This window comes from Myotis daubentonii, chromosome 19 (genome assembly GCF_963259705.1).
Source record: "Myotis daubentonii chromosome 19, mMyoDau2.1, whole genome shotgun sequence".
Lineage (NCBI taxonomy): Eukaryota > Metazoa > Chordata > Mammalia > Chiroptera > Vespertilionidae > Myotis > Myotis daubentonii.
The window spans coordinates 14,014,919-14,026,832 of NC_081858.1; the positions used below are offsets into that span (position 1 = coordinate 14,014,919).

The following is an 11,914-nucleotide window of genomic DNA, read 5'->3' on the forward strand; positions in this document are numbered from 1 at the left end:
TGAGGATACTGGGTCCCCAGAGGTTTGGGATGCAGCTAGCACAGCCCCCAAGCTAGGTCTAAGCCAAGGGTGGGGAACCTGCTTTGTGCCAAGGGCCATTGGATATAACATCATTCACAGGCCACACAAAATTACCAACTTAAAAATTAGCCTGCGAGAACCGAGATGGCAGTGCAAACACCTGTACTCTCCGCCTCCCGCAACCACATCAAAATTAAACTAAAATGCAGGGCAACCATCAGAACCGCCGGGAAGCTGGCTGCGTGGAAGTCCTGCACCAGAGGAGAGAAGGACGCACTGAGGTGGGGGGGGTGGACGCGGGATGGGCTGGCCCGGCTCCCACGTGAGCCGCCTTTTTAATTGGGAGGGAGATGTCTCCGCAGAGGCCGCCCATGAGAAGCAGGGATCCCAGCCCCCCAGCCCGGGGTTCCAGAGCTGGTAGAGAAGTCCCGGTAACTTCAGGCCATAAAAACCAGCAGGAATTTTGGCCCAGTGACACAGGCTGCTGGAATACCACTGTTCCTCTTAAAGAGCCCGCGCACTGTCCCGCTTCTGAGATCCAGCACTGGGGGACCCCGACACATACGGGGAGAAATTAGATTGTCCGGCATCGGGGCAGGAGAGCCCCCGAACAGCACGAGCTGGCACTGAGAGGTGTGGCCGTCCCCAAGGATGGGGGTCGCAGAATGCGAACCCAAGTTGAGGCATGCATTCTGAGGAACCCATAGGTATCCCCCCCCCCCCCAATCTCCCTTGGAAAGCTCCAGGGCAGGTTGGGCTTCCAGGACCCTATCCTCCCTCTCCCTCTCCCTCTCGTTCTGGCTCGCCTGTGTCCAGCCACACCTCCAGGCATGGATGCCAGTCGCACCACAGAGCCCACCCCCCACGCCAGGCTGGTGCGGAAGGAGACTCAGTACCTGAGGAGTGTGCCCAGACCACAGGCTCCGAGCCTCGGGAGCCTCTTACCCAGGGCGAGAAGGTTCTGGTAGTTCTCCAGCATCAGGTCCCGGTACAGGGCCCTCTGAGGAGAGTCCAGCTGCCCCCACTCCTCCTGGGTGAAATCTACGGCCACATCCCTGAAAGTCACCGGTTCCTGGGATGACACACATTCTCAGTCACCCAGGGCGGGAGGGGTTCCGACTGGGTTCCTGCTTCCAAGGGAATTAAGGTTAACCTTGGTGACCTTCTCCCAAGCCTGGAAGGTTGTGCTTAGACGTCATCTGTCATACAGTCCCACGTACACACCACAGCTGGGCCAGCAATCGCCATCTGGACCTGGCTTTCCGGACCCAGAGGGCCCGGCTAACTGGGCAGCCCCTGTGCCTGCCACGACGGACAGAAAGCTGCTGTGAGGAGTTCTGGGTAAGAAGGTCAAACTTAGAGAACTTGAAAGAATAACACAAAGAACCCAGAAACCCCGTGCAAATCTCACCGCTGCCAAAGGCTGACCCTAAGGAAGCAAACCCTGTGCTTATCAGCAAGTTCCGAGCCAGGAAACCGAAGGAGCCATTCCATGTCCTTCCTGCCTGCCCCTCCCTCCTTCCTACTGACCTCTGCTCCCTGCCCTCCCCAGGCACATACAGGGAGGAACTGGACTGTCTGGCATCAGGGCAGGAACTCAGGGGTGGCTCTCACCCAGATGGGGTGCTCACAGGGTTCACTGTTCCTGTGCTGAGACCTCCCCTGTCGCAGGGCTGACTGGCACCCATATCTGAGTCTCAACCAGCCTGGAGCACACTGTTTGCTCCGCCCTGGGGATTCCCTGAGTCCTGTCCCATCCAGTCTGCAGCCCCATCCAAGCTGTTTGCAGCAGCTTTTCCATATGAATGTCCTGTCCTGGCTCAGGCTTCAGACTTTGCTAAAAATCTCTAACAAGCTGCAGCTGGTGACAGTGTGCCCCAAACCCATCAATAAAAGGCCTGTGACCAGCACTACACGAGCCAAGCCTGCCTTGCTTCACAGCTGGGCCTCGCCTCCTGCACAGCAGCTCTCCCACTGTCTTTGCAGCTGGTCCTCACAGCCAATTGGCCTGGAGGTCAACTCCTCCCAGAGACGCCAACAGCAGCAAGGCTCAACTACAAAACTGTGCACACAGCCCACACAGAGGCACCCTAGAGCAGTGGTTGCCAACCTTTCAGACCTCACGGTCCACCAACCATGGACCACTGGTTGGTGACCACTGCCCTAGAGTGCCCAGCTCAGGTGACAGGAGGCTGAGCCAAAAAGCTAAAGGAGTTCACCACCACCAAACTAGTATTATGTGAAATGTTGAAGAGAGGAGGAGCCCTACCTGGCTTAGCTCAGTGGATAGAGTGTTGGCCTGCGGACTGAAGGGTCCCAGGTTCAATTCCAGGCAAGGGCACATGCCCGGGTTGTGGGCTCAATCCCCAGTGGGGGATGTATGTGCAGGAGGCAGCCAATCAATGATTCCCTCTCATCATTGGTGTTTCTATCTCTCTCTCTCCCTTTCCCTTCCTCTCTGAAATCAATAAAAATATATATATTTTAAAAAAAGAGAGAGAGAGAGGAGGAGGAGAAAGAGGAGAAGGGGAAGGAGGGAGGAGGGGAGAGGAGGAAATAAATATGAACAATAAAATGGTAACAAATACTTATCAATAATCAAATCTAAAAATCAAAGTAAATGAACAAGAAATCTAATGAGCAAAATAAGCTGGTGAATAAAATAGAATCAGAGGCATGGAAGCATGGGACAGACTGACGAATCTCAGAGGGAACGGGGGAGGAGGGGGAGGGAAGAGATTAACCAAAGATCTTACCTATGGACACAGTCAATAAGGTGGTGAAGGCCTGGGGCAGGAACCGGGTGGAGCGGGGCAAAGGGGAGGAAAAAAGGGGGACATCTGTAATACTCTCAACAATAAAGACATAAAAAAATAAAATAAAAAACTAGCCTGCTATATTTGGTCAAACATTTAAGTAACTCACCCCTAATGCCTGGGCAGGGCCAGACCGAATGATTTTGAGAGCTTCATACGGCCCGCGGGCCAGACATTCCCCACCCCTGGCCTAAGCTAAGAGAATTTTCCTTTCTGTTCAACAGGTCAGAGTCCCCTTTAATACAAAACACACACACACACCTGGTGATCCTGGAACATGTGTTGTACTTCCTGTGCCTTCTGGAAGCTGAGGGTCACGTGCAGCTGGGAACTGTGCGTTAGCAGCCCCGCATGAGCATCTCGTCAGGCTGGCTTGGGGGTTAAATGTCCCAAGTGCAGCATTGACAGATTACTGGTTTTATTACCAGACTCATTAAGTCAAGAGAAGAGATAGGAACACCCCAGGAGATGGTGGCCTGGGGTCAGGTGTCAACGGCACCATTTCCCCACTACACCCCCTTCTCTGCTCCCCCTGACGGAAGTCCATCCCTGCCCACAAGGACAGGGTATCCTCTCCTTGACCATCTCCATGCACAGCCCTCCTGTCCACATTGCTCTCGCGCTGTTTTCTTCACCTGAAAACACTCTCCACACCCTCAAAAGCACAAATGAGCCCAGCTGGCGTGGCTCAGTGGTTGAGCATCGACCAAGAGGTCACGTTTCAATTTCCAGTCAGGGCACGTGCCTGCGCCTGCGTTGCAGGCTTGATCCTTACCGTGGGGCGTGCAGGAGGCAACCAATCAATTCTCTTTCATCGTTGATGTTTATTATCTCTCTCCCTTTCTCTCTGAAATCAATAAAAATATATATTTTTTAAAAAAGCAAAAATGAAATGCTCTATTTCGCCCACACATCTATCAACTGTGAAATAGCCACCTACTATGTGCACCCTCAGTTGTACTGGGGATACAGTAGGCAGGACCACCCATTGCTCTAAGACCTCATGGTACAGGGCCTAGAAGTCATGAAGAACTAAGAATGGTAAGGTCAAGGAGGGGACTGGCTTCCAGTGGTCAGGGGCTGGGAGGTGGTATCTGGGGGGAGCAGGCAGTACGAAAGGATAGCCTGCGGCACCCCGTGGCTTGTGCCTGAGAAGCCAGGAGCAGAATGGGTGGCTGGGGTGGGTGCCAGCGGCTTCCAGTGGGGAGCATGGGGACCTGACCCAGCACAGTGACCCCAAGTTAAAGTTTGCCACACTCTCCCTCCCAGGACCACGCCTGCACCTTCCCCTTTCCATTCCCTTTCTCTTCCACCCCCACCCCCAGGCACTTTACCATCAGCTTCCTCACTCCCAAGCTCCAAGGGCCCTTCCTTTACCGCTATAATGTGTTTCCTAAACCCACTTCTTCTAGGAATTACTTTTCCTACCTCTGTAATTTACCCAATTTACTCTTACAGTTGGGTTCTTGGCTCTGAATTCTTTCCTAGCCAGAACCCAAGTACCGAGGTTGATGAACCCAGGTTTGGTCTGACCCCACCGGTCAAACACCTAGTACCATTCCCGCTGCCTTCTTCAACATAATGATGCCGCAACCCAGGACCCGGATTCTTTTTTTTTTAATATATTTTTATTGATTTTTTACAGAGAGTAAGGGAGAGAGAGAGAGATTTAGAAACATCGATGAGAGAGAAACATGAGAGAGAAACATCGATCAGCTGCCTCCTGCACATCTCCTTCTGGGGATGTGCCCGCAACCTAGGTACATGCCCTTGACCGGAATCGAACCTGGGACCTTTCAGTCCGCAGGCGGACGCTCTATCCACTGAGCCAAACCGGTTTCGGCAGGACCCGGATTCTTACTGTGACTCGGATTGTTCCATTGTTGTTGTGTTTCAGTTCCAGATAAGCAACAAAACCATCCAAGGCTGACCGCAGGACCAGCTGCATTGAATAATGACCCCCCTGCCCTGGTGCCGGCCAACCAATCAGTGCAGATCACAACCCTGAAAGGACACACGTGGAAAACTGCTGACCATCATTCTATTAAGATCTTTTTTTTTGGGGGGGGGGGGCTTCCTGAGCCACACGGGATAGGCTGCCTCCTGCAGGGCCCCTACTAGGGATCCAGTCCAGACCAGGAATCGAACTGTGACCTCCTGGTCGATGCTCAACCACTGAGCAACACTGGCCAGGCCGAAGGATTCCTTTCTTTTGTTAATCCTCACCCCAGGATAAGAGTGGAAGGGAGGGGGAGAGACCGAGAGAGAAACATCCCGTAGGCACCCCGATCAGAACCAGGGCTGGGAATCCAAAGAGGACCACACCAAGACACATCATAATTAAAATGCCAAGAGCAAAAGACAAAGAGAGAATCTTAAAAGCAGCAAGAGAAAGAAACTCAGTTACCTACAAGGGAATACCCATATGACTGTCAGCTGATTTCTCAACAGAAACTTTGCAGGCCAGAAGGGACTGGCAAGAAATATTCAAAGTGATGAATGCCAAGAACCTACAACCAAGATTACTTTATCCAGCAAAGCTATCATTCAGAATTGAAGGTCAGATAAAGAGCTTCACAGATAAGAAAAAGCTAAAGGAGTTCATCACCACCAAACCAGGATTATATGAAATGCTGAAAGGTATCCTTTAAGAAGAGGAAGAAGAAGAAAAAGGTAAAGATACTAATTATGAACAACAAATATGCATCTATCAACAAGTGAATCTAAGAATCAAGTGAATAAATAATCTGATGAACAGAACGAACTGGTGATTATAATAGAATCAGGGACATAGAAAGGGAATGGACTCACTATTCTTGGTGGGGAAAGGTGTGGGAGATGCGGGAAGAGACTGGACAAAAATTGTGCACCTAGGGATGAGGACAGTGGGGGGGTAAGGGCAGAGGGTGGGGTGGGAACTGGGTGGAGGGGAGCTATGGGGGGGAAAAAAGAGGAACAAATGTAATAATCTGAACAATAAAGATTTACTAAAAAAAAAAAAAGAAAGAAAAAAAAGAACCAGGGCTGGGGATTTAGCCTGCAACTGAGGTACGTTCGAACCCGGGACCCTTCAGTCCGCAGGCCCAGGCGCTACCCACTGCGCAAGCCGGCTAGGGCGGATTCCTTTGAAGTTACGTTCCACTCACGGGGCAGAAAGAGAACCCCCTCGCTCAGGCCCCGCCTCCACCCGCCCGCCCATTAACGCCACGCCCACTAGGTCGCGCCCGTTTCCATGGCGACGCGGCACTAGGCCGGGGCTGCCCGGCCACCGAGGGGAGGAGCAGCGGCGGCAGCTGCGGCGACATGAACACAACAGGGGCGGCGGCCGGGCAGCCGCCCCCCAGCTCGGAGACCCCGAGCTCCCGGAGCGCACAGCGCCCGCGCCATCGCACGTCCGCGGCCCTCCACAACCTGGGGTATCAGGCCGCGCAGCTCGGGGTCGGCGAGGCGCAGAAGCGGGTACTGGACCTGGAGAAGAGCCTGCAGTTCCTGCAGCAGCAGCACTCGGAGACGCTAGTCAAACTCCACGAGGAGATTGATCACCTGAAGCGGGAGAACAAGGGTGAGTGCAGGTGGCGGCCGGACTCCGCGCCCCCCGCGGTGGGACCGGGAGACCAGAAGACCCGCCTCCCTGGTCTCTATCCTCAGCACCGAAGCAGTTCATGGACTAGAACACGCCGGTTTAGGGAGGACTCAGGGCAGCAAGCCCACCCCGGGTCCTACCGCGGGGCTCAGGCTCCCTACCCCAGACCACCACCCCCCCCCCCCTCCAGTCATGGGTCTGTCTTCATAGAAGGTGGCCTTCTGGTCAACTGCCCATCTGGCAGGGCGGGTGTGGCCGCATCATTTCCCACAGTCACCCGGTGAGCCTTTTCTGCAGGCAGGGCCAGGCCCACCTCATTTTTAAAACTTTTAAAAAAGTAAAACATATCCTCAAAAGTAGCTCAGTGAACTTTCACACACTAAGCAAACCCAGATCAAGGGCAGATATGCTGGCCCAGCAGGATCCCTGGGCTCCATCCAACCTCTCCCCAGACATCTGGGACCCTGTGCCCTTGTGTCTCCTCAGGACAGACCCACTTCCTAATTTTACACCCCTGGAGGCTCCTCAGCCCCCTGAAGCAGAACTTGAGGCCTCCACCGTGGGACCCTGCCCCTCTCTCTGGCCTCCCTCACACTTTAGCTCTCCCCGTCTTCTTGAGTCTCACCCCAGTCCCTCCCTGATACCAGCCGTGCCTTGGGCACTTGGTTGTAGCACGGACTACATCTGCTCATCCATGGCCAGGGGCTCCTGGAAAGCTGGGTCATCCTGACTCATCCCTCTACCCTTGGAACCAAGCCCCCCACCTGGCAGAGGGCGCCCTGTAGACGTCATGGATGAAGGGTGGGATTTTGGGTGAGGCTCTCATGCAGGGCTTTGGCTCAGGGAACAGCCAGAGGCACTCCCAGCCCTAAGGAGCCCAAGGCAAGGTCTTGGCCCATGGGGCAGGGTCCCTGAGGCCTCTTGGGTACTCAGCGGAGAGAGGGTGGGCAGGGCAGGGCAAGCCAAGCTTCTCTCAAATGGCTGTGGCTTTGAAAATGACAAGAACATGTGCTTGCTTCCAGAGCTCCATTACAAGCTCATAATGAACCAGAAGTCAATTAAGAGAGGTAAGACTGAGGCCCTCAGTGCCCGATGGGAAGTTACCACTGTCAAGAGCAGCCCCTCTAAACTGCCTGTGCCCACCCAGCTGCTCTGGCCCACCTACTGTCCTAGTGGTGGGGGGTCCTGGAGGATCTGGACAGACACCGCTGCACCCAGCCATGGTCTGGGTGACAAGCACAGGTGCCGCTCTCAGGGAGCCCCAGGCCTGAAGTCTGAACAGTAGGGTCAGTGGGCAGAACAGCTGCCGGTGGGGTGCCCAGGCCTGCCCCTGCCTTCCCCAGCCTCACTGCCTCGGTGAGCTCTCACTTGGCTGCTGCTCTGGCCTCTCACTCCCTGGGAGCCTCCCTACCATCTCAGAAGCAACTGTGGGGTCTGGGAGAAGAAAGTGCAGGACACAGAGACCTGCAGCCACTTGTCCAAAGTCCTCCCTCATCTGAGGCACATTGACTCTACCTGTCCCCCAGCCCAGCCCAGCCCAGACTGCTTTGGGCTTGTTCTCCCCACTAACATTTGGGGCCAGGCCTGACACTGAGTGGTGAGTGGTGCCAGCCTGGAGTGCTCCAGTCTCGGGGCGGGGGGGTGCCCGAGGTTCTTTCTTCCTGGGGGACACAGAGAATGGGATATGGGGGCCTGACTTTAGTGGGCAGAGCAGCTCCAGTGAGCTGTCCTAGACACACAGTGATGCCCATTTAGCGGCCCCAGTCCTGCAGTGTGTGTGTGTGTGTGGAGGGGGGGTACGGGGGTCCCCGAAGGGACATCAGGAGAGGTTGTATGCCTTCAGGACCTGCCTACTTCTACGGCCCCAAGCCCCCTCCTTTGTGGCCTTGGCTCCCTCAGGCACTGGCTAGATCTGAGGCTGCCTCACCAGAACATCAGGGGTGGGGTTGGGGGGGGGGCCCTCTGCATGAATGCCTGGGCCCAGGGCCTGCAAGGCCAGGAGGCGGGCGCAGGAGGGCCCGGCCTCTTGCTGTGCAGAAGCTGCTGGGGAAAGTGGAACATAAGCATCCTTGCTGCCATCTTGGGTTGAACCCTGCGTGTTCGCCCACAGGTAGCATCAACAATTCCAACTTTCAGGCCGTCAAGCCCATTCCAAACTCAGTGATGTCAGGTGAGCCTGCCAGCACCCTCAGTGTGCTTGGGGGGGAGGGCAAGTGCCCCACTGTCAGGCAGCCCTGGGGGTGGGGAGATGGTGCCTTTGCCAGGCCCCAAGGACCTGAGGGTTAAGGGGCAACAAAAGGGAGCCAAGAGGGTGTGGTGAGCTGAAACCACCAGAAGGGGGCTGGGCTGGATGGGACCGGGCTGTGGGTCAGCGGGAGGGAGGGAGGCTGCAGAAACAGTGATGTCAGCGAGGCCCACCTGGAGCGGGTGGTGGGCAGACGCGCTGACAGCCTCTCTGAGTGTCTTCCAGAGACAGGGTGGGGAGCTGGCTGCCCGGCTGGTAGTGTCCCCGCTAAGCAGGCAGGACGCAGGTCTGATGGCCCCGGCGCCCTTTGCAGCACCGAGAGCCTCTTCTCCCCGCGCTGCCTCCTGAGAGGCAGGCATGTTGATTGGGAGCCACCGGGCTCTAAGTTGGACCCAGCAGGCCATGGATCTTGTTCTGGGAGAGTAAACCTGGGGGTGGATCAGGACCTCTCATTCAGTTTCATTTTGTCCCAAGTGGGGTTCTGCTTTAGTCAGGGGACAGCTGCAGGGCCACCCACACCCAGCGTTTTCGGAAGCCTGGGAAGAGACTGGCCCTGTTTCAGGAGTCAGAGCGGTCAGGAGGCTCCGCCCTCAAGCTTCATGCTCAGACCCTCCTTCCTGTTTTCCAGCAGGAGGCTCTGCTACCATCTCCCCTTTACCAGGAGGAAACTGAGGCAGGGGCGGGGGTTCCTTGGGCACACACAGCTGATCCTGGAGGACTGGGCACAAATGCTTGATGCCCGCAGTAATTGGCCCTGTCTGGGTCTGACCTGTAGCTAACTCTCAAAACAAGGCCAGGCCTCAGCCCAGCTCCAAGAAGACAGACTCAAAAACGGATGCTCTCCAGAAGACAGACCTGGAAGAGAAGACTTCGGCTGCTGGCCTGCTTCACAGCAGCAAGTTGGACAAAGCCCCCGTGGCACAGAGGCCCTCCAGGTAAGGCATTTAGAAGGTTCACACCCTGGAACCAGCCCATTGCTTTGCCTTCCTAATGGGCTGGCCTCCAGCATGAACTAAGCTGGGGGTCCTACAGGGCCCCTGTGCTGACCTGAGCCCACCAGAGGGGCCAGCAGCAGCCCCTAAACCAGGGGTCGTCAAACTACGGCCCGCAGGCCACATGCAAATACAAATATTGTATTTGTTCCTGTTTTGTTTTTTTACTTCAAAATAAGATATCTGCAGTGGGCATAGGAATTTGTTCATAGTTTTTTTTTTAAACTATAGTCCGGCCCTCCAACGGTCTGAAGGGACAGTGAAATGGCCCCGTTTAAAAAGTTTGAGGACCCCTGCAACCATTTACTCAAATTTGACCTCCAAATGAGCTTGCTTTTCACCAAGAAGAGAGTCAGGTTTCCAGGCTCCACCTGGGAAACTCACTTGGCCATTGGAAGGCACCGTCAGCAGGACACCCCAGGTTTTGGAACTTCCCTGGAAAGCAGCAGGGAGTCTGTACTTTGCACCAGAAAAGGGACCCCATTGTCCCCCAGGTAGTACAGCCAGCAGGACAGGCTCCTGCTTCCCTCTGCACAGTCCTTAGATTCCCTCTTGACCAGTTCTACCAAGTTTGGGGTCAGGACAGTGTGAACCACACATGCGCACCTGGTCACTGGGGAGGAAGAGATGGGCCCAGATCACTGGCCCCAGAGACCCCGGTGCAGGCGCCCTGGTCAGCAGAAGGCAGCCAGGCCACCTCTGGCTGCTGCACTGACTGTTTCAGAGATGAAGTGGAGACCTTTTATCCAGACGCCACCTCAGTGGCAGGCAGCCAGCACAAGAGCAAGCAGGTGATGGGGGTGCCCCGCCTGATGAACCTGCCCCCCCACTTGCGCAAACCCACCTCACTCCAGCAGTGTGAAGTGGTCATCCGCCAGCTGTGGAATGCCAACCTCCTGCAGGCCCAAGAGGTGAGGCTCGGGTGGTGGGGCGCAGCCCTGGCGGCTCTGCAGCCTTGGCCGCCATGCCTTCTCCCTGTCTTCCAGCTGCAGCATCTCAAGTCTCTCCTGGAAAGGACCCAGAAGTCATCCCAGGCTGCCTCCGAGGAGGCGGCCCCGAGCTCTCCCAAGTGAGTGCCCAGTGTGGCTCTTGCCCCAACACAGGAGGGGCTGGTGGTGCAGGGCTCACTGCTTCCTCTTCCTTCCCCAGTGACCAGGAAGCTATGCAGCTCTCCAAGGTCCCCACCAAGGGTGTCTCTAGGAAATGGTGAGTCCAGGGGCACAGGATGGGTGGGGCACCTGCAAGGAGAAGGGGGCGGGGCACAGTGGAAAGGAGGCCCTGGCTCTGCTGCCCACCCTCTGCCCCTGCCAGCCTGATCCTGAGCCCGATTCCCGTGTCAGAGCGCGCCATCCTGCCCGCACTGAAGCAGACCCTGAAGAATAACTTTGCAGAGCGGCAGAAAAGGCTGCAGGTGGTGCAGAGCCGGCGGCTGCACCGCTCCGTGCTCTGAGTGCCTGCCCTGAGCAGCCTGCACCGTGGTCCCGGCCAGGCCCAGGTCACAGCTGGGGACACTCACCCTCTCTAGGCAGCATTCCAAAAAAAAAAATTCCACATAAACCAAACTCACAGCAGATAAAGTCCTTGGTCTGAGAACTGAAAAACGTTTATTTTCTTGCTCAGTATTTTGCTATTCTGCATTTACACAAGAGCGTGTTAAAAGTATTACTTCACCTGTTGAAGAATAAAGCTTGTTTCTCCCAGTCTTGAGTCTAGTCCCTCGCTGGCTGTCAGGTGCTGCTGCCCTGGGAGGCCCCCAGCTCTGCGCCCTATAGTGGAGTGCGGGGGAGAGGGCGCTGGCGGCCGCCCTGGAAACAAGCTTCGTGTGCACCCCTTATTGGCTTCAGGGCCTTTCCTGCCTGAGCTGCCTTCTGGGCACAAGCACTCGGGTCTTCTGCTTGACCAGACACTCCTCAGGGCAAGACCATGTCCACCTACCTTGGCAACATCTGTGTCCACACTGCCATCGGCGATGAGCCACACTGCTGAGCCCACCGCCGTCCGTGAAGGGCCACAGTCAAGGCCCCAGGAGAATGGTCCTCTGCAGGGTGCTGGGCCTACCCCGTGATGTCCCCACCCCCTGAGGGCCTCACATCTACCCTCAATTGCCAGAACAGCAGCTTCCTCTTATATCTCATGGGTGTTTCTCAGGGCTAATCTCTGCCTCCTCCAGCTTCAGGGAACAGGGACTTTGCCAGAAACCTGGAGGTGAACCAGGACGAGGCATCAAGTCAGATGAGGGTGAACTGAGGTCTGGGCA

At 55.8% G+C, this 11,914-nt stretch overlaps 1 protein-coding gene across 5 annotated transcripts; it reads left to right on the top strand.

The window, feature by feature from the left end:
• Positions 1-6,120: 6,120 nt before the first annotated feature.
• Positions 6,121-11,433, top strand: CCDC74B (coiled-coil domain containing 74B). Of its 5 annotated transcripts, XM_059676287.1 has the most exons (8): positions 6,121-6,399; positions 7,443-7,487; positions 8,531-8,590; positions 9,441-9,600; positions 10,382-10,568; positions 10,644-10,726; positions 10,807-10,863; positions 10,969-11,430. In XM_059676287.1, the coding sequence occupies exons 1-8, from the start codon at positions 6,141-6,143 to the stop codon at positions 11,105-11,107; spliced, it is 990 nt and encodes a 329-aa protein (XP_059532270.1). In that variant the 5' UTR covers positions 6,121-6,140; the 3' UTR covers positions 11,108-11,430. The 5 variants fall into 5 exon arrangements, with proteins under 5 accessions (XP_059532270.1, XP_059532273.1, XP_059532268.1 ...); XM_059676290.1 differs by having other exon boundaries at positions 10,382-10,726; positions 10,998-11,433; XM_059676285.1 differs by having other exon boundaries at positions 10,382-10,726; positions 10,969-11,431.
• Positions 11,434-11,914: the final 481 nt, after the last annotated feature.

Excerpts from the sequence above, each read along its gene's own strand:
- CCDC74B (XM_059676285.1), top strand. The coding sequence starts at position 6,141 with ATGAACACAACAGGGGCGGCGGCCGGGCAGCCGCCCCCCAGCTCGGAG. Across the intron at positions 9,601-10,381 it reads GTGGCACAGAGGCCCTCCAG|AGATGAAGTGGAGACCTTTT; the intron begins GTAAGGCATTTA and ends TGACTGTTTCAG. Across the intron at positions 10,864-10,968 it reads AAGGGTGTCTCTAGGAAATG|CCTGATCCTGAGCCCGATTC; the intron begins GTGAGTCCAGGG and ends TGCCCCTGCCAG.